Source organism: Panthera onca, chromosome A3 (genome assembly GCF_046562875.1).
Source record: "Panthera onca isolate mPanOnc1 chromosome A3, mPanOnc1 haplotype 2, whole genome shotgun sequence".
Lineage (NCBI taxonomy): Eukaryota > Metazoa > Chordata > Mammalia > Carnivora > Felidae > Panthera > Panthera onca.
Window position 1 is genome coordinate 114,183,794 of NC_138341.1, and position 25,571 is coordinate 114,209,364.

The following is a 25,571-nucleotide window of genomic DNA, read 5'->3' on the forward strand; positions in this document are numbered from 1 at the left end:
CACAGCCCTTGCCCCCCTTCTCCTCTCCCCTCAGCTGGGACTCTGAGGAGGTAACCCCGGGGTGATGACCCCTGTCCTTTTCCAGTCACGATGGGGGGATATTTGCAGCATAGTCTGGGGTCTTTGGCTCTTCTGCAGAGGGACCCCTCTTCCCTTGCAGGTGATTATGTGGCAAGAAGACACTCACCACATATGTGGGGGAGGATCTGAGGCTTGCTTCCTTTGCCATCCTGCCCTCCCTGCCCCTCCCCTCCACAGTTCTGGATCACATCACCTGGGATCCACCCCACTGAGATTTCCTGACCCAGCTGGTTTGGAAATGCCTGTATTGTCCCATCCTGTTGTTGAAATCCTCTAGAGCTGTGCTGTCCAATAGGACACTCTGCAAGGGTGCAAGTGTTCTGTTTCGGCGTGGTGCGCTAGAGTAGCCCCTAGCCACATGTGAGCACTTGAAATGTGGCCGATATGGCAGGCACTGGACTGTTCATTACTTGCAGTTGGTGGCCATAATTCTGGAAGGAAATTGATGCCTTTCCTGCTGAGTACCTTCAGTCATTGTTTTGGGTCCTATTATGTGCCTGGCCCTGTGCCCTGTTGCCTTATGAATACATTGAAGGGAAATCAGATCCTGAGGGGCTCAGTTAACCCTCTGAGGATGCCAGTGGGTCTAGAGGGATCTCTGCCCCCAACCCAGAGAGGAGACTACAGGGGACAGCAGGTCAGCGAGGGAAGACACGGCTGCCCCCTGGCCCGGAGGCTGGCCCTTCCACAAAAGACAAGACCGGTTCTTTTCTCCAGGCCGAAGATCAAGCTCACGACTGTCCAAGAGGGAGGTCTCCAGTCTGCTAAGTTATACTCAGGTATGTGTCCTCATGTCCCTTGTGCAGGATTCGGGAATTCCCTTGAGTGGCATCCAGTAAATACTTGTTGAGTGACGGATTTGAAAACTGCTAAGCACACAGAGGGCTTTGAACAACCTCATGCATGAAGGCATTTTCTGCTACATGCCAAGTCTTTTTTTTTAATCATAAACATTAATTTTAGTCCATTTTAAAGTTTTTTTACTAAATGCTTCCCAGCATATTTCTGAAATTCTCATTTTCCCAGTCCGGAGGATCCAATTACATTGATAAAGTTTTAATGTAGTAAAATCGCTCCTTTTATTCCTGGAATGAGCCCAACTTGTTTGTGGTGTGTTTTCAATCTGATTTCCTTTCACATCTATTCATGAATAAAGTGGATTTGTGATTTTTTTTATTTCTTGGAATATATTTGTGTCTGGTTTTGATCTCAGGGTTATGTGGCCTCAAGGATTTTTTTCCCCTCACGTTGGAAAGAACTTGCCTTAGGGGACTTCTAACAATCATTGCAATGTCTTTTAACGGCTGCTGCAAAGTCAAGGTTTCTACTTGATCAATTTTTTTTCCACCTTAGAGTCTTCCTGTAATTTTTTTTTTTATTCCCGACATTTATGCCTTTCTTGTTCTTATTAATCATAGTAGAGTTTGTTTTTTTTTTTTTTTCCAATTTGGTTACTTTTTTGAAAGAGCTGGTGTCCAGCATTGGGAACAAAGTTATGGACAAGTGTAAATTCACATTCGCACGGCTTCTGTTCTGCTGGAGGGCAACCAGTGGACGCCCAGATGATGAGCATAAGAGCTGTGTGGATATTTGGGACTGGATGCTCAGGACACCTGTTTTAGCTCCGGTGGACCATCAGCAGGAGTGGCAATGGAACCTCTGGCCTTAGCATGTCCTCTGAGTCTGGCCTTGAGTGAGGCCTGCGTTGCTTGATTCTCTTTATATTCCTGTTGTGCTGTAAGAAAAGTACTGTTACAGTTTTAAAGAGTGAAATGGACTCACTCAAGGCCTCAATGGGCAAGCGAAGTGAAAAAATCAAGTTCTTACTATTACATCCAAAACTCAGGCTGCTTACCAGTGCACAGGTTTTTGGGTTTTGCTCTGCAGCATGGGACATGTTCTAGGGGTTCTTCATTGGTTCATTGGTGCCATTTCTTCCTGGTCCTTGTATCAGGACGCATCTCCTTTGAGCCTTTGATTTCTCCCACTTAATTGTGCAAATTGACCAGCTCTCCCTGTTAGTCATAGCCAAATCAGTCTCCCCAAGGTGCAGATCCAGATTGCATTCATACTGTGTCTTAGATTTTCTGATTCCACTGTTTTGTGTGTGTGTGTGTGTGTGTGTGTGTGTGTTTTTAGTGTGTATTTATTTTTGAGAAGAGGGGGGAGGGGCAGAGAGAGAGAGGGAGATGGAGAATCTGAAGCAAGCTCCAGGCTCTGAGCTGTCAGCACAGAGCCCGACGCGGGGCTTGAATTCACGGACCGTGAGATCATGACCTGAGCTGAAGTCAGACACTCAACCGTCCGAGCCACCCAGGCGCCCCAGGGGTTTTCTTTTTTGATCATGTCTTGAATTTGTGATCCCCAGGGTAAGCCACTGTAATGTCTTATAGGAACAAAATATTTTGAAAATATTTTCAGGTAACTTGGGCCAGTATTGTTTTCACTATGATTGACTTTTCATTCTTAAACCGTTTGGGGTTTTGTCACCTTTTGATAACATTTAAAGTTCATAATGCTTTCATTCATAAAGGATCTGACGGGTGATGGAGATGGCGAAGGGGAAGACGGGGATGGCTCTGACACCCCAGTGATGCCAAAACTCTTCCGTGAAACCAGGACTCGGTCTGAAAGCCCAGCTGTAAGTCCCCCACTTCTGAGCCCAGGCACTTCCAACCAGACACAGGCCTGCATAAACACACACACACACACACACACACACACACACACACACACACACACAAAACCAAAAAATGGTCTTGCATCCTCCAGAGAGAACTTTGGAGAGAGAGGTGAATACATGTTTTGAAAGTGGAGAATGACAGACAGCAAGGCTCACGGATAGTCAGTGAAGGTCTTCTCTCCCGTGGTAGTGTTTCAGGTTTTCAGCTCTTTTCGGACACTCCTGGCTGCAAGTGCCCGAGACTGCTAGTTTGTAGGTGAATGGCTCAAATGCCTATTCCCTCTGGGACTCATTTCCGTAAGCGGAGTCTGTGACTTAGTGTCTGGTGTGGAAACGGGTAGGCGATCGTTGCTAGTGGCCTCCCACCCCATTAGAGAACAGGCTGACGCTCGAGGACCGTGGCGGGTCTAGTTTACAGTCTCCCCCAGCATATGATGGAGGTCATCCCCATTACAGAGGACAGAAGGATCCGGTAACTAACCCAAGGTTAAACATTGATTCTTGCGTGCAGGATTCGAATACAGGAGTGCACCACCCAAGTTCATGCTACTTTGAGAAAGGAGCCTAAGGGCTTCTCATCCAGCTGCTTGATCCACTACCTTCCAGAAGAAGACAACAGTCACTCTAATGCTTTGGGGGGACAAAATGTTTGGTTTGGGGTAAACTGGATGTTATTTTCCATTCAATCTGCAGGTGCCAGTTGCCTCTGACGGGCAGTGCGGGATCTGCTGTGGACCATCGGCAGCCCTGCTGGCACCCTACCCCTTCCCCCAGTAACAGGGGAGTTTCTGGGGGAGATCCTTTCAGCCCAGAGTCCTTCCCTGCTTACCCACCTCTTCACTTCTGGGGACTTGAGGCGACCCCTCAAGTCCGAAACTCCATGCCTGTAGTCACCAAAGGCCTCCTGCTTATCCTCTCTTGCTTCCAGGTCCGAACCCGAAATAACAACAATGCCTCCAGCCGTGAGAGGCACAGGCCCTCCCCACGCTCCACCCGAGGCCGGCAGGGCCGCAGCCACGTGGATGAGTCCCCCGTGGAGTTCTCAGCTACCAGGGTTGGTTCCCCGGACACCCCCAGTCTCTTAAGTGGAAGATCCGCCTCTGTCACTGTGCCACTGAAAGCAGCCGGCGTTTAACCTATATCTGTTCCTCACACTCAGCACCTTTTCAGGGTCTTGCCTTTCCTTTCGCTCCCGGGTGCTGGGTAAGCTTCTCTCCTGGCCTGATCCTGGATGGAACCCTGGTGGAATGTGAGAATTCCCCGTTGACTGGGTTCTTGCTCCTCCTTGGGAATGAGTTCAGCTCCACTGACTCCAGAACTGTTCTGTCTCGCTAGTATCTTCACTGACTGTCTTGAGGCAACCCCAGTGGTCACAACAATTCTCCACTCCTGTTGCAAGGCTGGGCACACAATAAGCATTTAAGGAAACCCGTGGCCCTCTCTGAGCTTGGCTCTGGAGTCTCTAGACGTCACTCATGCTTACTCTGCCTTTGTCCTATGTGTCATGATTCTGTCCCTGTTCTCATGGAGGTCGCTTTTTCCCACCACTCAAGGGGTGCTCACTCGTTCCTGGAAAACCAACCTTGGTGGTGTCTGTTCTCAACTCACACCTTCACGCTTCAGGCTTACCCCGGATCCAACTGGGGGGACCACCGGTCTCCGGTCACCTGCCTGGTTTGCTGTGGCCCAAGATCTGTGTCCTTCTGTCCACAGTCCCTGAGGCGGCGGACAGTATCCTTGGCAGGGACACCGTGGCCGTCCCCCGCCAGCCCCTACCTCACCATTGACCTCACAGATGATGACGTGATGCCCCAGAGCAGCAGTACCCCCTACGCCCGCCTGGCCCAGGACAGCCAGCAGGAGAGCTTGGAGTCCCCGCAGGTGGACGCGGAGGGGACAGATGCCGACAACACCGAGTATCAGGTACCACTGGGAAGGCCTACGTAGTAGGGAAGGGCAGCCACTCACCCAGAGGAGCCTACGCCCACATGTCTTTTTTTTGTCACATCTGTTCTAATATTTGACTTTCTTTTCCATATGCACCAGTCCTTCCTTCACCCTACTTATCTGCCAGACATAATTCAAACACCTAATTGATTTCCCGAACATCACATTTGTACCCCCAAATAAGTGTACCCTCTTTGTACACGCTTCTGTTCGTCCTGTTTTACGTACAATTGGAGACCAGCCATTTTCACTTATTAGGAACTGGAGTTGTCTCACTTTCTTGTCTATAACCCGTCTAGTGTATAGTTCATAATTAACCAGTTGGGCTCAATTATTTCATTCCAGCATTGCTGCATATATATGTACGTGTCTGCATATATCATGTAGACAACCTTTTTTTCTTATGTATTTCAGACTATAGGTATATTTTCATAACTTGTTTTCATGGGCATCTCACATTTTATAGTAAGCTTTTTATGTGCAAACGTCCATAATTTTTTTTTGCATTTCAATGCCTTTGTAATAACCTGTGTAATGGCCTGTGGTGGGAATACCCAGTGATTGTCATTATTTACTCTAATGTTATGTTCTGTGAGTTTTCAGTCGGCAACTTTCATTCCTAGATACTAGGTTAAATGTATTTGTGAAATGTTGTAAATCTAATATAATCCCATGTTCCTATCAAATAACCAAACTGGTCCCTTATTTTCAAGGGGTTCAAACTCATAGTTTTAATTTTTTTAAAGTAATCCTTGCACCCAATGTGGGGTTCAAACTCACAGCCTCAAGATCAAGCGCCCCTCAGCTGGGCACTTGTTTTTTTAATATTTATTTTTGAGACAGACCCCATGAGAGCATGGGGGGAAGAGGCAGGGAGAGGGGGACAGAGGATCTAAAGTGGGCTCCACGCTGACAGCAGAGAGCCTGCGGGGCTCCAAATCACCAGGAGATGGAGATCATGACCTGAGCCGAGGTTGTACCTAGGCTCCCAGGGGCCCCCATGGTGGGCACTTTGGAGGGAGCCCCAAGTTGGTCCCTCAGGCAGTGGCCATTGGGGTCAGTGGGGTGGGCAGGACTTTTCCTTGGCCCAGGCAATCTGTCTCATTGGGATTCTTTCTTGTGGTTTTCCCTTCTAGGATGGGAAGGAGTTTGGAATAGGGGACCTTGTGTGGGGAAAGATCAAGGGCTTCTCCTGGTGGCCTGCTATGGTGGTGTCATGGAAGGCCACCTCTAAGCGACAGGCCATGTCCGGCATGCGGTGGGTCCAGTGGTTTGGTGACGGCAAATTCTCCGAGGTGAGTCCAGTGCAAGGTAGACTCCCGGGCCACAGACCTGCAGTGTTTTCCTCCCTTCCTTGTACACTTGATGTTTTACGATTAAAGGCCCGTGATTGCTTTCTCCAGATGGATGAGGCTATTTGACTCAGTATGTCTAGGAAGGATAAAAATTTCTTGTTAAAATAGCATAAACACACATTGAGGGTCTCATGGGGCTTAGAGCTCTGTGTGCTCTTCTAGGAGACAAAAAGCTGGAACGTTCTCTGAATCCACTTGTGGCCACTTGTGCTCTCTTTTTTACTTTTTATGGATTCCTGTGGAATTGGGAATGGCCACTTGGGTAAGCACCCTCAAAGATCTTTGGAGAAGCTTAGAAGAGACAGGAAGGGTGGTCTCTGCCTCTGAGCATCATTTAGCCCTGGAGGCATGTGGGGAGGAGCATGTCTGGCTGGGCCTAGGGTCACCTGGTGACAGTTCTGAAAAAGTTCAACTCAGAGTACCGACTTCAGAGTTTGTTGATTATGTTCTTTTTGTTGCTGATGATATATATATCATCTAATGTTTTATATATATAGATTATATATATATATATATATCTAATTTTGATATGATTAACATGATTATGTTCTTTTTGTTGCTGATGTATATATCTAACGTTTATTTTATTTTTGAGAGATAGAGAGATAGAGTGGGAACAGGGGAGGGGCAAAGAGAGAAGGAGATGCAGATTCTGAAGCAGGCTCCAGGTTCTGAGCTGTCAGCGCAGAACTTGACACGGGCTCGAACCCACGAGCCGCGAGATCACGACCTGAGCGGAACTCGGATGCTTAACCGACGGAGCCACATAGACGCCTCTGTTGTTGCCGACATTAACCATTTTATGTTCTTTCTTGATGAGAGTCTGTGGGACAATAGCTGTGTTGGGCATGAATCAGCCACTTTTGATTTCTTACCTGTCCAAAGCACACTATGAGATCTCAGGTTTTGATGAGAATAGTGTAGGCAGTACTTTGCCTGTGATGGTCTCTTTTCAAAATGTTAGTCCAACCTTCAGCACGTCCAGAGGTTAGATGAGGAACAACAACAAGCTGGGCTGGGATGGAGGCAGATGTGGTAATGGAGGGCCATTCAGTACATCTGTGTGATTCAGCATCAAGTTGAGGTTCTGTTTTTTCCCACGATTTGGGCTTCCTCGGGATCATTTGCCATAAACACATTGAAATTCCCAATAGGCAGGACGAGGAGGATTTGGAGTCCCCCTGGTAGGCAGAATACACGTAGATACTCTGTTTGACCAGCAGAGGGAGCAGGTCAACAAATGTCCTGGGCTTGTGCTCTCCCTGAAGCCTCTAACTGAAGGATGTGGACTATGAGTTCTGTGAAATGAAGCAGCAAGGATTGTTTGTAACTGCTTTGGCCCAGTGAAACAGATTGAGCTTTGCAAGGCTGGTCTGATGTTAGTAAGATGATGTGGGGGGGCTACTAGCATTATAGGATAGGGTTGCAGTGCACGTCTTTGTGTTTGGGGTACACATGGCATGCAATAGAGCAGTTCAGGACTGGGAACAGCACTGGTGTTTTCAATGTACAATCACACCGACCCCTAGTTTCTTTTAAATGGTTTTTTTTTTTAATTTTTTTTTTAACGTTTATTTATTTTTGAGACAGAGAGAGACAGAGCATGAACGGGGGAGGGTCAGAGAGAGGGAGACACAGAATCCGAAACAGGCTCCAGGCTCCGAGCTGTCAGCACAGAGCCCGATGCGGGGCTCAAACTCAAGGACTGCGAGATCATGACCCGAGCTGAAGTCGGCCGCCCAACCGACCGAGCCACCCAGGCGCCCCTTAAATGCTTTTTTTTGAAAGCTTATTTTGCGACAGAGAGAGAACTCAAGTGGGGAGGGGCAGAAAGAGAGATGGCGAGAGAATCATAAACAGGTTCTGCAGTGTAAGCACAGAGCCTGACGCGGAACTCAACTCAAAAACTGACATCGTGACCTGAGCCCAAATCAAGAATAGGACGCTTAGGCGACTGATCCACTCAGCAGCCTCCCCCCACCTCCCCGGCCCCCGCCCCCCGGCCAGTTTTTTATACGTGGTGGCAACTCCCTGTCATGGAAGGTCAGGATTAGAGGTACAAGCGCAAAACGGAAGTTGGCACGAAAGAGAGCATGCGCTGTGGGGAACCAGACATCACCTGTCTTTCAGTGCTAATCAGCATCCCGGGACAGGAGTTTCATCCCCTCCCTTTGGCGGCCTGATTAGTTCATGCAGGCCCTGGAGACTTGGGGAATATATGGGTATTTAGCCCTAATGGAAGGCCCATATCAACAAATCAACATAATTAGAAAGTGCTTACTTTTGTCAACACTATTCTCTAAACGTGTACATTAAATTCCCTTAATAAAAGGCTAAAGAGTTAATCTCAGCTGTCCTTTGTCATGCTCATGAAGGAGGGAAGGACATGTACAAAAGTACCAATATTGGAACGTCCACTGTGCGTGTCAACACTGAGATGGGGCCCACACCAGGGACCTGTGGGTCATTTGGTCTCAGAACATAACACAAATACAGGGCGCATCCTCCATTTGGAGAATCCTACTTTCTCCCATTTGGAGTGTCATGTTCACTGTGCTTCTGGCTATAGGGTGTGTCAGAGGCTGTGTACCAATTCTGTTTTCTACTTTCTCTAACCTCCTTTTCAGTCTGTGAACATGATCCCCAGGAATAAGCCTGGGAGAGATACAGGCTGCAGACGGGTGTTGATGATGGCTTTCTCTTTCAGGTGTCTGCAGATAAGCTAGTGGCCCTGGGGCTGTTCAGCCAGCACTTTAACCTGGCGACCTTCAATAAGCTGGTGTCTTACAGGAAGGCCATGTACCATGCTCTGGAGGTAACATGGTAGTCAATGGTGGGGGTCTGGACCCAAGAGCAGAGTTAAAGCAAGTGACGTACAGAAAGCCAGCTCAGGCCACAGCATAGCCAGTGCTAGCATGGAGGGGACACGTGAAGTGCGTGCAAATATGACAGTAGCCTGATGATTGAGAAGAAAAGGAAGGGATTTGAGACTTCCGTGCCTTCCCGGAGCTATGCCCCCTTCTCCGTGTACTGCTAGAGGGGGGAAGAGCACTGGGAGGTGGGACACCATATTCCTATCTGTCAAGCTTTTCCAGAGCCTCAAAAGCTGCTGGAGAGCAGCTGAGGCCTCTTCCCCTTGTCTGTGGGGGATCCATCAGGCTGTCATTCCCTTTACCTTGATGTGGAAAGAAAATGGCCAGTGGCCTCGGTCCAGCATTTGTGAGCCAGGCTTTGTGCTTAATTAGACATGTAAAACGTCATAGTGCTTCTGTAATAGGACTTAACACTTGAGGTCTCCCCAGCTTCGTTGGGGAAAAAAACACAAGATATCTGGAGCTTTCTCAGAGGCAATGAGACTGTGCTGTGGCTGATGCCTCTCCTGTATCTAAAAGTGACAGCTAATTCTGATCCTCTGGCCTTTGAGAAGGAGCTGACCACTCAAAGCCCAATGGGGAAGAGATGCTCTTTGGTGCCTGCATGGAAAGACTTCATTCTCTGCATGGCCTCCTGCCTGTCTCCGTACACAGGCATACCCCACCCCCCCCACCCCCCCAGTCACATACCATAGCCCAGGACAGCTGCTAGGCTATGAAAGGGGCCAGTGTGAAGAGGAATGCAGACCCCCGCTGGGTGAATCCCTGGGTGTGGCCTGGCAAGCATCCACCCCTCCTGTTCATCCCGCCTCTTTATCTCCACAGAAAGCCAGGGTGCGGGCTGGCAAAACCTTCCCCAGCAATCCTGGTGACTCCTTGGAGGACCAGCTGAAGCCCATGTTGGAGTGGGCCCACGGGGGTTTTAAGCCCACCGGGATCGAGGGCCTCAAACCCAACAACAAGCAACCAGGTGGGATTGGGTCCCTGGGCAGCACCCACATCAGCTGCTGGTGGGGACAGTCTTGGGAGATGCAGTCACCCCTTGCTGCCACCTACCCTACCCCGGCTTCCCAGCGAGCTGGCAGCCCTGGAGCGCTTTCACCCTGTGAACCGCCAGGGAAGCTGGAAAAGTGAATAGGCCAGCCTTTTCCAGCTTCCCTGGTTACCCTTCTTGCTAAAGGTCAAGTATGCGTAATTGGGATTGAGTCCATTGCAGAAACTTGAGTAAATAGAAGGCCAAGACAGAATTGTCACTGATGCCCTTTTATAAATTTCTCTTACAAGTTTTTGCGTATTTATTTTGAGAGAGAGAGAGCACACTTGCGAGAGTGAGAGGGGCAGAGAGAGAGGGAGAGAGAATCCCAAGCAGGCTCCGCTCTGTAGGCAGCACAGAGCCCCATTTGGGGCTTCATGTCACAAACTGAGATGGTGACCTGAGCTGATACCAAAATGGGTGTTTAACTATTTGAGCCACCTAGTTGCCCCATTAGTGCCCTTTTGTTTAAAAAGGAAAACAATAATTAAGCTATGCTTACTGGAGAAAACTTGGGAAGACTTAACCCTTCCCCAAACCCCACAAGCCACCTCCATTCAGAAAGCAGCGTCATCCATGCTAAAGGTTTGACCGGCACCGTATTTCCTCTCTAGGTGTGGTTTCACATTGTCACTCCCAGGAATCCCAGATGTCTGAAATCCAGGATTTTATTTGTCTTAACAATCCATACGTTTAACATAGTATTTTCTGTTTTGTTTTGTTTCCCTCTCCCCACAAATAAGTGGTTAATAAGTCGAAGGTGCGTCGTGCAGGCAGTGGGAAGTTAGAATCGAGGAAACACGGTACTCCCTTCCCGTATTTTGACTATGCACTGTTTTCTCTGCACTTTCTTTCAATTTCTTGCATATACAGTGGTCACTGGGAACGAATCCAATCTGTTAAAAAGTCAACCTGAGCTCACACCTACCCCTTCACTCCCATCCCTCACAACTGCCCTCCAGGTTAACGTTGTTGGGTGTGCACACCCTCCCGGACTTTTCTATACACTAGTTGGATTCCTGCTTTCCCTTAATTTCTCAACTCTAATGGTATGTGCACCGTCAAATGTAATTTTGTCACTAAAGGGTTCTTACGATTTCTGATGACTATAATTTTCCTTTACCACGCTCCTTATAGATATTTACAGGTTGAATAAAAATATAAAAGGAATGTATAGAAACAGAAACAATGGCCGTATAATATAATTTAAATTTGTTCTGGTAGCAACTTTGGAGAGAATACAAGAAACAGGTGAAATTAATATAAATCATGTACTTAATCTAATATTTCCAACATTTTGGCATTTCTAAGTCAATATAAAAATTATGAGTTTGGATTTTTCTAAATCTATATTTTTACATGTCTTATGATATCTCAATTTTCGTGCTGAATTTTTCATTAGAAATAAGTGATATATTTTTTAGAGATGTCCGAGTTCCAAATGAGCTGTTTGGTTAGCTTAATTGGGCAAGTTTTTTTTTTTTTTTTTTTTTTTTTTTTTTTAAGTTACTTATGTAAGTATTCTCACCCCGTGTGGGACTTGATTCCATGACCCCGAGATCAAGAGTGCCCTTCCTACTGAGCCAGCCAGGCTCCTTCAATGGGCAGTTGTTAAATTTACATCAAACTTAAGTATAAAATGCCTTTGCTGAGTCAGCACAAGTCACATCTCAAGTGCTCAGTCACTATCTGTGGCTGTTAGCCAGCGTGCTGCACATCAGAGGCCAGGCTTTGTCTGATGTTCCTGGTGCTGGGTCTATGGGGATGTATTCTCTTATACTCCTGGCTGTTTAAACCCCTGTAAATAAATACAGAGTGAGGGATTTTGAATTCCTCTGACTTGTCCATAGAGGGGTGGTCGGGCACGCAGTGTGGACCCATGTCATGGCCCAGGTGCGGCTGGCACCCAGGCATGGTCCTGTCCTGGGGTCACGGTTTCCCCGCACCCCCCTTCGCCCGCACACCCCAGCCACGGCTGCCATCTCCTCACCTTTCCCAGAGAACAAGACCCGAAGACGCACAGCCGATGACTCGGCCACCTCGGACTACTGCCCCCCACCCAAGCGCCTCAAGACAAACTGCTATAACAATGGAAAAGACCGAGGAGAGGAGGACCAGAGTCGAGGTGACTGTGGGGCGGTGAGGAGGCCGGCGGCCTGAGCTCACCCACTGTGGGGGGGTGGGGTTGGGGACAGTACGGAGGGCCGTTCGGCAAGCGAGTGTGGTTTAGCTGATGAGTAAGAGGCTACCTGACGCCATGTCCCATCTGCTCTTTTTCTCAACAGAACAAATGGCTTTGGATGTTAGCAACAACAAGGGTAGCCTGGAAGGTAATGTACTCTCCTTTGCAGTGGTCTTCCTTCTTGCCCTGGGTAGTGCTCAGGACGTACCCTGGCCTGTTTATCTGCCCTGTGGGAGTTTAACTGAGCGCTCTGTGCCTTGACCTTGGGCTGGGGTGCAGACATCTTAGTTGCTACATTTAATGCAGTGAATTGTCTGACTTTCACAGAGACTGATCCTGCCCCCTTGAGTATGTAGGAAGGGGTGGGTTGGCAGTTTGTCCTCAGGAAACTCCAAACGAAACCATGATCTATGACATCTTTAGTCTTTCTCAGCGAAAAGCCAGAATGGGATTTGAGGTAAAATGCTGACAGACTTCACCACCATCACTCTCTCAAGCTAACTCTGGTCCATTTGTCCTGGCTGGGAACGAGCCCCTGGAATTGCCCAGAATGTATCTGAAGGAATTCAGAATGTGTGAGGATGGATGGATTCTCTCCTTGCTTCCTCAGCCTGATGTCCGTTAGTCAGCAAATAACTTTTTGAGTGGTTCCCTCAGTGCTGGGTAGGAAAACAACCGCTCCTGACCCACAGCGCTCTGGGGAGAGCTCAGGTTTGGAGCAGTCCCTGACAGTTCCAGAAACCTCGACCCGTAATCCTCCTATCCCCCAACACTCTGTCACCCATCTGTGCTTCCTGGCTGGGGATGCTTGGTCTCAGGCATTTTAATGACCCTGCCCACATGGTCAGTGATGTGGGCCATTCCTGACCTGCTGAAATGAGGGGAAGGCAGAATATCCTAATGGGAAGGGACCAATGTCCTGAAATCATGACCAGATGACAAGCGATGGGCATTTTTTTTTTTTTAAAGATTATTCATTTTGGGAGAGAGAGAGAGAGAGCGAGCAGAGAGAGCGTGCACAACTGGGAGAGGGGATCAGAGGGAGAGAGAGAATCCCAAGCAGACTCCATGCTGTCGGTGCCCAGCCTGAGCCCAAGGCAGGGTCGATCTCGCAAACCATGAGATCATGACCTAAGCCCAAATGAAAAGATGCTTAACCGATTGAGCCACCCAAGAGCCCCTCACGTTCCTCTTTAAAGAGTCTCGGGAGTTTTCAGGCCAGGCCCTCCCAAGAACATCCCACTGCTGGAGTGGCCCCTGCTCGGTGTCCTGCCTCAGGTCTTCCATTTGGGCCTTGCCTCTGCCCGTCTCACGGGACTTCCTGCCTGGGGCTATGGTTCTGGCCTCTCCCCATCTCTGGAATGGGGACTGTGGGCGCTGCGACTTTGAAGTGTTGCCGAAAGGAACAAAGCGTGAGGAGTTACTTAGCTAGCATGGAGTACGTAACAAGAGCGGTTAGACTCCAGGCTTCCACTGTGCTGTTGTGACCCTACTTGCCAAAAGCTGCATTCCTGTCTTTCTTACAGATAGCTGTCTGTCCTGCGGTAGGAAAAACCCTGTGTCCTTTCACCCTCTCTTTGAGGGTGGGCTCTGCCAGACATGCCGGGTAAGTCCTAACCTGGGGCTTTCCTGCTCCTTCCCCACTGCACTTCCCTGTACTGGCCCAGAGGAAGGCACCCACGTGTTGGCAATAGAGAAGCCTCTGGTGCAAACCCTGCTCTGAGCATTAGGTGCTGCAGAGGAGGCCATCCTGCAGCGGCACGCAGACCCCTGCTGGGGTCCCTGGACAGGACACCAAGCCACCCGTCATCTGTTCTGTGGCTGCGTCCTAGGGCCTCAGCCAGTGAGCCAGTGGGACCTGGTGGTCCCTGATCTCTGAATTCATGGGCGTTTCTCTCCGGCCGCCAGGACCGGTTCCTCGAGCTGTTCTACATGTACGACGATGATGGCTATCAGTCCTACTGCACTGTGTGCTGTGAGGGCCGCGAGCTGCTTCTGTGCAGCAACACGAGCTGCTGCCGGTGAGCATGGGCCATGGGCTGCGGGCCTGGTCTGTGGCCCTGAGGGATCCGAGGCCATGGTGCTGGGCCCAAGCCGGTATCCCACAGGGCCATGGTCATCGTGTCCTGGAAGTAGAACTGGGGTGTAGGGATGGGCTTTAGAAACATAGATCTGTGAGGGGGCGCCTGGGTGGCTCAGTCAGTTGGGCGTCTATATTTGGCTCAGGTCATGATCCCACAGCTCGCGAGTTCAAGCCCCGTGTAGTCAGCCTGCTTCGGATTCTGGGTCTCCCTCTCTCTGCCCCTCCCCCACCCCCACTCATGTGCTGTCTCTTCCTCAAGTATAAACAAACCTTAAAAAGAAAAGAAACATAGGTCTGTGAAGGTGGGCATGGCCCCCTGGAGATGGGCCATTTCTGGTGGGGAGCTTTTCTGTGCAAAGAAGCTGTGGGCTGAGGTTGCATGGGCATCCAAGGAAGAGGTTAGCGCAGCCCAGATCATGACCCTGTGCCTTCTAACCCACAGGGAGGCACAACTGGGGCCCCAGGAAGGTTTCAGGCAGTCCGTTGCTCTCTCTAGGGAAGGTGGGGTATGTAGGAGGGCTGCCCGGTGGCTAAGGCGGCCCCCCCCACCCCCCGTTGGCTACCTGGCACAGGTGCTTCTGTGTGGAGTGCCTGGAGGTGCTGGTGGGCACAGGCACGGCAGCAGACGCGAAGCTGCAGGAGCCCTGGAGCTGCTACATGTGCCTCCCACAGCGCTGTCACGGCGTCCTGCGGCGCCGGAAGGACTGGAACATGCGCCTGCAGGCCTTCTTCACCAGCGACACGGGGCTCGAATACGTAAGCCACAGGCTTCTTCCCCCAGCACCAACCCACCCCAAGCGCGCTCTGGAAGTCTGTCGGCAAGAGTTAATGGAAAAGATGCGTTGTCCGGACGAGCGTTTGAGAGCCTCAGACCACATCCTCTGCACAGTTCTCGAGCTTCTCTAGGGCTCTCTCTCCCCTCCTCTGTGGCCTCTCATTGATTGAAGGAATGGTTATAGAACCAACCGAGCCTTAGCCTTAGCGGAACTGAAGAGGGAAGGGATGCCTGTGACTTACTCTTAAGTCTTAGTGGAACTGGGCTCCTTTCTGCAATCCATGGAGGGAGGCTCCAGGTCATTCCTGGATAGGGTAACGTGTTTCTGTGTGTGTGTGTATCTGTACCAAAGTCGCATCTGTGTTCATGTCTAAGGGTAGAGTGGCCATTCTGTGCCAGAGCTCCCGAGGGGATCCCAGCTAAGAAGCTGCAGACAGAGCACAGGGCTTGTGACTCTCAGAGGAAGGTCAGCCCTCCCCTCCACCAGAGGTTGAGTCTTCCCCCTGCACCTTGACCTCCATGACCTCCTTCTTTAACCTGGCAGGAAGCCCCCAAGTTATACCCTGCGATTCCCGCAGCCCGAAGGCGGCCCATTCGAGTCTTATCCCTGTTTGATGGAATTGCAACAGGTGAGTTTGGAGTTCACCTAGGGATGCTCACCTGCTCCAGGTGTCCCGTCATCAATGCTAAGAAAACCCCCTGGGGTGACCTGTTGGTCACTTGTTCTCAGAAAGCCACCGACTCTTTGTTTCTCTCCTCAAACCTCTCCCACCATTTCACCTACCTGGCCCTCCTTTGGGCCTTTCGAAGACAAGTATATCTTAGCTGTGTTGTATTTTGTATTATGCACAAGTGTCTTGGACAGTGATTTTCCATTCCATAAGCATAGATCTGTTGGAGGTGAATTAGGCAGTTCTGAGTATCTGTAGTCTTGGTTCCCTTCCACATCCCCAGGTTGCCCAAGTATAGAACGAGCACAAGCCAACGTGTGTGTTGGTCCTGGAAAGTTGGCCCAATTTAACTCATTTAATCCTCAAAGCCACCCTGCGATGCATTGTTAGGAACATCTCCATGTTACCAGAGCAGGAAGAAGTAGAAATGAGCTGCTGTGCAGTTCGCATCCTTTGTACTTAATGTGTGTACATTGGTGTCCAGATTCCTCACTCAGCGACAGCTTTTAATGACTGGGTCCGGTCATTACTGGTAGCTTTTCTCCACTCTGTTGGGCCTTATAAAGACTTGTTTGTGTCGGCACAGATAACCCATAGTAGGACTGAGCCTTGGCCATGCCACCAGACCTTAAGAGTTTTCTGAACATGGTTTTAGTGAGGATTCCTGTCCGTGTGTCTGTGTTTGACTGTGCTGGGTGATAGGTGCTGGAGTCTTGGCTAGATCCTGCCGGTGGGCTACGCCAGTTATCCATACATTTTCTTCACGAAACTCCACAGACCAGGGAGCCTGGTGTGGCCAGTGTGTGGTTTCTGTGCCCTCCGCCCGAGTTCTCGAGGACAGCCATGTCCTTGCCGGGTCTGGTCTGAGCTCTAGAGATGGCTTAGAATCACTGCAGGGAGGGCCCCATGGAGGACAACCCTAATGCGGTTTCTGTCCCTGACGCCCTGTAGGGTACTTGGTCCTGAAAGAATTGGGCATCAAAGTGGAGAAGTACGTCGCCTCCGAAGTGTGTGAAGAATCCATCGCTGTTGGAACTGTCAAGCATGAGGGCAACATCAAATATGTGAATGACGTCAGGAACATCACAAAGAGAAACGTGAGGGCTGCCTGCACCCCTGCTGGGCTCTGCCCCACCCCCTCTTCCTCCTTCAGCACTGAGCCCTACAAGTCCTTATGGCTATGTGGTCCGCTTCTCCATGCCCAGGGCTATGGTAGAAGAGAGAACCTGGGCTTATGTCAAGCTCTAGTACCAAGATCCACAAGTTGGAAATTATATTCATAAAGATTTAGATCTTAGCGTGTCTGGAGCATTAGGTCTTCCTGGGTCATTAATGGAGTTGGGGGACATAAATGACCAGACAAGATTCTAGTAGTGGGTTCCTATCTTCCTTCCTTCCTTTCCTTTCTTTTTCTTTCTTTCTTTCTTTCTTTCTTTCTTTCTTTCTTTCTTTCTTTCTTTCTTTCTTTCTCTTCTCTCTTTCTTTCTTTCTTTCTTCCCTCCCTCCCTCCCTCCCTCCTTTCTTTCTTTTTTCTTTCTTTCTTTCTTTCTTTCTCTTTCCTTTCTTCCCTCCCTCCCTCCCTCCCTCCCTCCTTCCCTCTCTTTCTTTCTTTCTTTCTTTCTTTTTTCTTTTCTTTTCTTTCTTTTCTTTTCTTTTCTTTTCTTTTCTTTTCTTTTCTTTTCTTTTCTTTGTTTCTTGTAGGCTCCACACCCTTTGTGGGGCTTGAACCCACAGGCCTGAGATCAAGAATCGCATATTCCACTGACTGAGCCAGCCTGGTGCCCCTAGAAGTGGGTTTTCTCAGGGCACCTGGGTGATGCTGTCAGTTAAGCATCTGACTCTTGATCGTGGCTCACATCATGATCTCATGGTTTATGAGTTCGAGTCCCAAATCAGGTCTGTGCTGACAGCAGGGAGTCTGCTTAGAATTCTGTCTCTACTTCTTTCTCTCTGCCCTTTTCTTTCTCAAAATAAATAAACTTAAAAAAAAATGGGTTTTCTTGATAGTTGCTTGGAACCTAGGCTGCATCCTTCCATCGTCGCCTCCATCCCTACCCTAAGAGTGTTTTTCTTTCACAGATTGAAGAATGGGGCCCCTTTGACTTGGTGATTGGTGGAAGCCCATGCAATGATCTCTCAAATGTGAACCCAGCCAGGAAAGGCCTGTACGGTGAGTATCCCAGCTGACCCTATGTCACCTGAGTGCTGGTCCAGGAGGAGTGGTCTAAGAAAGAACTATTTGTTTCTGGCCAGCCTTACCTCTTGGCTCTTCCCTTGTCCGTAGTAAATCCTGTCCCCCAGAGATACCAGTAAATACTGCACTGCTGATGCCCATGTCCTTAGTCATTCCAAAAGACTGCAGGTAGGAAGACTGTGGGGTATCAGCTGTAGTCAGGTGATCCCTGGGGAACCCACTGGTCTCACTATGGAGGGGTGGGCTGAAGGATTTGAACCTGGCTCTGCCATCTTGTTTTGTGGGTTCAGAGGGCACCGGCCGGCTCTTCTTTGAGTTCTACCACCTGCTGAATTACACACGCCCCAAGGAGGGTGACGACCGGCCCTTCTTCTGGATGTTTGAGAATGTGGTAGCCATGAAGGTCGGTGACAAGAGGGACATCTCTCGTTTCCTAGAGGTAAGGGACCTGGGGTCCTGAGTATCCAGAGTGCATGGGTGGGTGAGTCCTGCTGGCATTGGGGGTGGTTGGGTGTTTCCACTTTGGGGAATGACTTTGGGTTCTAGATGGAGGACATGGCTAAATCCAAAAATCTGAAACTAATGGAGTCAGGTGAGTTGATTCTTTTTAGTACATGGAAGACAATTTGATCTCGACCTCACCCTGAATCCCCCTGAAGTCTGATGGTGAAATCCTCATCTCCCTACTTTTGGAAGCCTCAGGGGATTTGACTAAACTTTGTTTTTCACTCTGGGGTCATTTTTCTCCTCCCTCTTCTGAGAACTGCTGTTTTAAGGGGCTGCCAGCAGTTCATTGACACAATAACATCAAGCATTATAGTAAATGCTTTTTATGCGTTTAATTCCTTTTCTCCAAAACTTTATAGCTTGTGGTCAGCTAGAGAGGTTATAGAACTGGCTCCTTAGTTCCCTCATGGTGTGTGAACCTGGCAGAGGGCCGACGGAAGCCATATTTTGCCAAAACTGCATTCCTGCACCCACCTTCCAACTTGACAGATTTCAATTTCAATTTCCCTGTACATATAGCACATTCTGTAATTATCTGGCTTGTCCGAGGGTATATCCTCTCTTAGAACCTGCAGGTCCGGTCGGGTGTCTCTTGCCACCATTAATATCTGGGCACTTCTGTCTTCCAGCCAGATTCTTACCATTTTTTTAAAGTTTATTTATCTTGAGAGAGAGAGAGCGCGCGAGCAGGGGAGGGACGGAGAGGGGGAGAGAAGGAATCCCAAGCAGACTCCATGCTATCAGCATGGAGCCTGATGCGGGGCTCGATCCCACAACTGTGAGATCAAGACCTGAGCTGAAATCAAGAGTCAGACTTTTAATAGACTGAACCACCCAGGTGCACCCAGCTAGATTCTTGATGGGAATTGGTCTTTCCTCTGGCTGAGGGGAACCATGCCTCTTCTGTAGCAGAGGCTGCCCTCTCACCTGCCCCGGTCAAGCCCCACCCTGGCTTACACCTGAATACTGACATGAGCTCCCAGCTGCTGCCCTTCTCTCTGCAGTGTAACCCAGTGATGATCGATGCCATCAAAGTGTCTGCTGCTCACAGGGCCCGCTACTTCTGGGGCAACCTGCCTGGAATGAACAGGTAACAAGGGGCTCAAGCCGGGTCAGGTAACGGCCGAGTTAAATGTAACTAATGGTGTGAGCCCTAACTGTGAAGTCTTGTGACCCAGAGAATCATTCAAACCTTCTAGAAAGCACCGAATCTGCTGAGAAATGGCCCCAGCTGGAATTCAGACTGGTGTCGTGGTTGATGCCTGGTGGCAAGTACAACAACTACACGGAAATCGGAGGCCAGGATTCCTTAGTCTTCTCTGACTTGTTCCCACTCTGCCCATGGGGCAGGTTCTTAAAAGTGCCTGGAGCTGGGATAGAGCAGAGTGCTAATGCCCCACCTGTTCTCCCAGTTGGTATCCAATTGGGAAATAAAAGTAAATTGTTAGATGAAGTGATCCCTGGATGAGGCCTGTGATGACCAGCCAGGTGGCAGAACGTGCTAACCTGTCTCCCTTGGATTTTCTTAATCAAGAGTTTTCACAACTTTTTATCAACCTTTTCATGTTCAAACCCACAAAGTAAACGGCATTGCTGAGGATTCGTTATCTCCTATATGTGGTTTCCAGGAGAACAACCTGCTGATTAAGATACACAATGTGATGGTTAATGTGATATCCCAGACTTGCAAATGAGTTGAGCTTAAAAACATTTCTCCTTTAGAAAGAAGGACTGAAAGCGTAATAACTTTCAGGCATTTAGCAAAGTGTGAACAGAGGGGAGAAGGTGCTGGAATAGCTTGTAGGATTTCTGTTGGGTATGCTGTGTTTTTATTTGGCTGGTCAGCCAGTGAAATGGAAAATGTCCATGTCTGGATGAAGTGGGCTCTTTCTTTCTTTTTTTTTTTTAAATTTTTTTTTTAACGTTTATTTATTTTTGAGACAGAGAGAGAAACGTTTATTTATTTTTGAGACAGAGAGAGACAGCATGAATGGGGGAGGGGCAGAGAGGGGGAGACACAGAATCTGAAACAGGCTCCAGGCTCCGAGCTGTCAGCACAGAGCCCGACGCGGGGCTTGAACTCACGAACCGTGAGATCACGACCTGAGCCGAAGTCAGACACTTAACCGACTGAGCCACCCAGGCGCCCCTGAAGTGGGCTCTTTCACTCAACACTTGAGCCCTCTGTGCCAGCCACTGCTGTATGTGCTGCCAGCTTAGTGGTATGCACATTAGATGTCAGTCGCGGCTCTTATGGAGTTGACATGCTCATGGCAGATGGGTAGAGAAGACAGTAAATAATTTTGCGGTCATGGCTGGAGGTGGGGGCATCGTAGGAACCAGTGGGGACGCTTCTCCTTCCGGCAGGGCGTTAAATGAAAGAATAGAGCCACGCGGCTATTAGAGGGAAAGACAAACATTCCGGGAAGAAGGAATAGGGGAAGGGGCGATGTTGAAGAATGCATTGGAAGACCGGCTCAGAGAACTGTTCCAGGGGCCAGAGTGACTGGGGCAGTAAGGCAAAGGACTCAGAAGTATGGGCCAAGTTATGTGGCCCTTCTGGGTCATCGCATAGGAATTCGTGAACTGTTTTAAGCAGGTGAGAGTTGGATCTCATGTTCATGGTACTTGCTCATAGAAGGATAGACAATAGCAGGATGAGGGCAGCAATGGGGAGACCAGTGAGGGTGGGTGTTCAGAGGAGGGCCCCAGGAGGCACCACCCATACATGCTCAACACAATGCGAGTATGGCTCTGGGTGGGGGGTGGTGGTGGAGTCCTGTGGAATTTGGCAGGACGGATGGATCAGATTGTGGGTAATGTGAGGGTAGGACTAACAGAATTTGCCGACCCATTGGGTTTAGGGTATCAGATGAAAGGAGTCTGCGGTCTACACAGCTTTCTGCTCAATTGTGAGATCTGAATGGCTACAGCTGTGCTGTGCAGGGCTGTAGGAGGGGTGACCCAGCCATCACCTGGTGATCACAGACCCAAATCCAGCCATTAGTCTACACACCTTGGTTGTGTAGAGCCCAAGCTGCCTTCACTCGCTTGGGTTCATGGAAGACTCAAGATTCAGGTAGGCAGGCATTTTGAAGCTTGGAAGGTGAGGTCAAGGGAATCTCTGACAGAATCTAGGGGAATGTTTTGTGTGATTCAGAGGCCCCTCCTATGGGCACCATATTCATTCTTACATCTGATTGCCTTTTGGCCTTAAAGTTCCTAACACAGGGGTTGCTGTGGTGTTCGCGAACTCTGTGCATTCAGACCTTCTGCTGGCTTTCTGCTCTGGAACTGCTTAACCCCTTGGTTCCTCAATTTCTAGCCCTTCCCCTTCTCAGGCATCTGTCTGCCTTTCTCCATTTGCAGGTTTCAATGGTAAAAGTTAAAAGAGTAATTGGTAGTATTGTGAACCCACCTCCTGTCTCTTACTTGTACTTCCTTTTAGCCATGAAAGTTTCTGGAGGCCCCAACCACCCCCCAGTGTAAGCCACCAAATCATGGGTTCGATGTGCTAGTTGTAACGAGTAGACCCACAAAGACCTAACCCAAGTTCCTGATGAAGCGCAGAGAGGGGGCCTAACTTGCTCAAGGTCACTCAGCCAGTGAACAGTTGGGGCTGGACTGGAAGGGTTTCCTGACTTTTTCCAGTGTGCTTTCCCTCATCCTGCTCTCAGGGGAGAGCTCTGCCTAATATTAAAATTTAGAAATGGGGAGCATTTGCTCTGGGACATTGGGCTGCCTCTTCAAGGGGCTAGTCTGTCCATAGCTTTGTTGCAGAGTCATGTGCTCTTGTGCGGCTCATTTTTTTTTATCAGGAATTTGTAGCAAGTTCACTGCCAGAGCTCATTTTGCAGTCTTTGGCCCTCACTCCCACCTTGGGGAGCGCCTAGCCGAGGCCCCTTTATAGTTGGTAGAAAGTAATGGGTTTTGGATGTTCTCAGGCCCGTGATAGCATCAAAGAATGATAAACTCGAGCTGCAGGACTGCTTGGAGTTCAATAGGACAGCAAAGGTAAGATGTTCTAACAAATGGTCTCTGGAAACACACTTGGTGACCTCCAAGCGAGGACTTGACCGTGGTGTCCAGTTTGTTCCTGCTACCCCTCCCCTCCCGCCCCCCACATGACCCCCTGGTGCTGGGCCTCTTTCACCACATCACATTGCTCTCTCCAGTCTTTAAGCACAAGGGTAGGAGAGGTTCTTGATAAACAAATAATCACCATGAGAAAAGGCAACTAGACTTTCCAATTGTGAATAGAGACACAGATTATTTCAGCTCGTCCTCCTAGTAACAACTAATCCTACCTTTGCCAAAAAAAAGAAATGTCTGCTGTTAAGTCATAGTTAATTACAAGACCTCCATAAATGTAATGTTTATATCAAGCTAAGTTTCATTCCTTCAAAACCCAGTGGGCCATTCTCTACAATCTGGGTGGGTTTTTTACTTTTGCTTAATCCTGCTTGGTCAATAACTCTGGTGTTTTCATGGCCCCCATGTGATCTCATTCATGGTCACTGTTTTGTTTATCTGCTGTTCTCTGTGAGGCTGGTCCTTCATGTTCATTAACTTCTTGGTGTTTGTGGGAAACACAAAATGTTCTTGCCCTTCCAGCTCTCCTTTTCTCATTCCCTCTGTGAGCCCATCCCTGCCCCCCTCTCTCCCACACCTGCCTTCCCTCCTGCATCTTCCCTAGGTGCTTTTGAGCCTTGACTTGACCCCAATCCTTCATTCTGTGCTCACTCCATGATGTCGTTTTGTTCTCCAGTTAAAGAAAGTACAGACAATAACCACCAAGTCGAACTCGATCAGACAGGGGAAAAACCAACTTTTCCCTGTTGTCATGAATGGCAAAGAAGATGTTTTGTGGTGCACTGAGCTAGAAAGGTGAGCAGGACTGCACGTGAAGAGGGAAATCCCACAGGCAGAGAGAAAGGGGAAGAATACGTGGTTAAGGATGGCAGGACAAATGGCCAGGCGCTTGCCTTACTTCTGCACGGTCTCCCTGACCTATGTTCCTGGGGCTGGGAATAATACCTTTTCAGCGTTAGTGCTGATTTTCCTGGCAGAAATCACAGAAGGGTGGTGGTGGTGAGGAATCTGAAACATGAGGTCATTAGACGGCACCATCTCTCTGTGTTCTGGCTGTGCTGCCCTGGCATTTACCTCCCCCAACAGGTTGGGGTTCCAGAATGTATGAGGAACCAGCTAAAGAAAACCCCATTGACTTGCCATTGGTCTTTCTGAGAAGATCCCTTCGGCCAAGTTGTTGGTTCTAAAGCTGATTCCTACTTAGCCACAGTCTGTCATCTTCTTCCATTTACTTGGCTAAGTTGGTAGTTAAACTATTTTGATTCAAAAAACTAGCTCTTGGATTTCAATTCTCCTATTCTGGTTTCAATTTTTTTTTTCTTTTGTTTTCCCTTATTCAAAATGTAGGAAGGGCTGTGAATATTCCTTTTTACATTTTTGGCTGTGTCTCAAGGATTTGATAAGAGTACTTTTATTCCAGTTAGTTCAGTCCTACAGCTGGTTTTATTTCTGATTTGATTGAACAATAGTTTTCTTAGTATTAAAGTTAAGTTCTGATTTGTAGAAAGAAACTGGTGGGTATTCTTGCCATTCATCTCGTGGGTTATTGTGTATTTTGAGACCTAAACCTAACATGCTGGGCTGGCTCTGTGATACGGGGGCTGGTGCAGATGGCTGTCGTTTATAGGCTAAACAAGACAGAAGCCTAAGGTGTTACATCTCTGGCAGGTTTCTTAAAACCCATTCAGCCATTGGCCCATTGGTGTGCACACTAAAGGTGTTAGTTTGTAAAGCCAGGAAAGACTGAGGTCCAGTGTATCTGTAGCCTCTCACCAGGCCTGGTAGAATCCCATAGAGGAAGCTCTTGGTATATTTGGTTGCCACCTGCGTTACGTCCAGCTTGGACCCTGATCTAACAACTGGCTTTGAAGAGAGAAAATGCAGGATAAGTCAATGTAGTCACGGTTAATTATTTGAGCACATGCTGATCCATTTCTGCAAGTGTCCTTATTTCTTATTAGGGAGATTGCCTAACTTTTCTCATCTTGTGGTTTGAAGGCAGATACATGTCTCTTTGCTTGCTGTCTGGCTTTCTTGGCATGCATTCACTCATCCATCCATTCATTTTTTCACTCATTCTTATGGGAAAGGTCCACTGAGCACCAGCTGTGCACCAGGAGTACAGTGCTAAGGCTTGGGTATGCACAAAACAGACATCCTCATAGAGGAACCCTGCCCTCGTGTGCTGAAGAACCGGTGGGCCTGACCTCTGGGGGTCAAGAGAGGGCTCATGTGCAGGCCTGGTTGACCTGATGGGATAAAGGGCAGAAAGAACAGTGCCATACTGTTCACGTTTAAGATCTTCCAGACGTGCTAAGCGTGGTGGAGGCGGGCGCTTCTGATTCCCTGTCTTTGTACTCTGGTGCCTCCCGCCAGGATCTTCGGCTTTCCTGTACACTACACGGATGTGTCCAACATGGGCCGTGGTGCCCGCCAGAAGCTGCTTGGGAGGTCCTGGAGTGTGCCTGTCATCCGACACCTCTTCGCCCCCCTGAAGGACTACTTTGCCTGTGAATAGCCCCCAGGCACCCTGAGCCCAGGAGCACTGGGGCATGTGGGGCAGAGCCAGGACCCAGGAGGTACAGCCTCAGCTCTGCCCTTCCTCTGCTCCGCGTTGTGGGGTGCGCCACCTATCCTTGGCAGGAGAAGAGCCGTGCGACCCCCTCCTGGCAGGGAAAGCCTGAGGTGCTGCCTCCTTGTGCACAATTCAGACCTGGCTGCTAGGAGTGGCCAAACACGGTGCTCATTTTGTCTTCTAAAATTTTTAAAACTTGAAGTAGGTAGTAAGATGGGTTTTTTTTTTTTTTTTTTTTTTTTTTTTTTTTTTTCCCCTCCCGGGTTTACCGCTCAGAGAAACAATGGCTAAGATACCAAAACCACAGTGCCAACAGCCCTCCAATACTCAGGTTAATGCTGAAAAATCACCCAAGACAGTTATGCCAAGACTATGATTTTTAAAAAACATCTGCGGCTCCTTGTTTCCCAGGACTGCAGTGGTAGACATGTAGCTAAGGGACATTTTAAGGGCCCTGGATGTTTTTCTTCCTAGGGCTAGCAGAAGAGGAGATGATGTCTATGTCGTTCTTGAATTTTCC

At 48.9% G+C, this 25,571-nt stretch overlaps 1 protein-coding gene across 8 annotated transcripts in view; it reads left to right on the top strand.

Annotated features, from left to right (window-relative positions):
* Positions 1-25,285, top strand: part of DNMT3B (DNA methyltransferase 3 beta) — a 41,122-nt gene extending 15,837 nt beyond the window's left edge. For 4 of the 8 annotated variants that reach the window (XM_078444157.2, XM_078444155.2, XM_078444159.2 and 1 more), the window contains 20 exons: positions 799-860; positions 2,615-2,722; positions 3,693-3,818; positions 4,478-4,687; positions 5,848-6,006; positions 8,774-8,881; positions 9,765-9,909; positions 11,972-12,097; positions 12,258-12,302; positions 13,681-13,760; positions 14,063-14,175; positions 14,810-14,993; positions 15,557-15,641; positions 16,635-16,780; positions 17,763-17,853; positions 18,168-18,316; positions 19,389-19,474; positions 22,329-22,398; positions 23,153-23,271; positions 24,853-25,285. In XM_078444157.2, coding sequence (XP_078300283.1) covers positions 799-860; positions 2,615-2,722; positions 3,693-3,818; positions 4,478-4,687; positions 5,848-6,006; positions 8,774-8,881; positions 9,765-9,909; positions 11,972-12,097; positions 12,258-12,302; positions 13,681-13,760; positions 14,063-14,175; positions 14,810-14,993; positions 15,557-15,641; positions 16,635-16,780; positions 17,763-17,853; positions 18,168-18,316; positions 19,389-19,474; positions 22,329-22,398; positions 23,153-23,271; positions 24,853-24,994 — 2,354 coding nt within the window. In that variant the 3' untranslated portion in view covers positions 24,995-25,285. Of the gene's footprint in view, positions 1-798; positions 861-2,614; positions 2,723-3,692; positions 3,819-4,477; positions 4,688-5,847; positions 6,007-8,773; positions 8,882-9,764; positions 9,910-11,971; positions 12,098-12,257; positions 12,303-13,680; positions 13,761-14,062; positions 14,176-14,809; positions 14,994-15,556; positions 15,642-16,634; positions 16,781-17,762; positions 17,854-18,167; positions 18,317-19,388; positions 19,475-22,328; positions 22,399-23,152; positions 23,272-24,852 lie in introns of those variants that run through there. The other 4 variants (XM_060615363.3, XM_078444160.2, XM_060615377.3 and 1 more) reach the window with 4 other exon arrangements.
* The last annotated feature ends 286 nt before the right edge of the window (positions 25,286-25,571 follow it).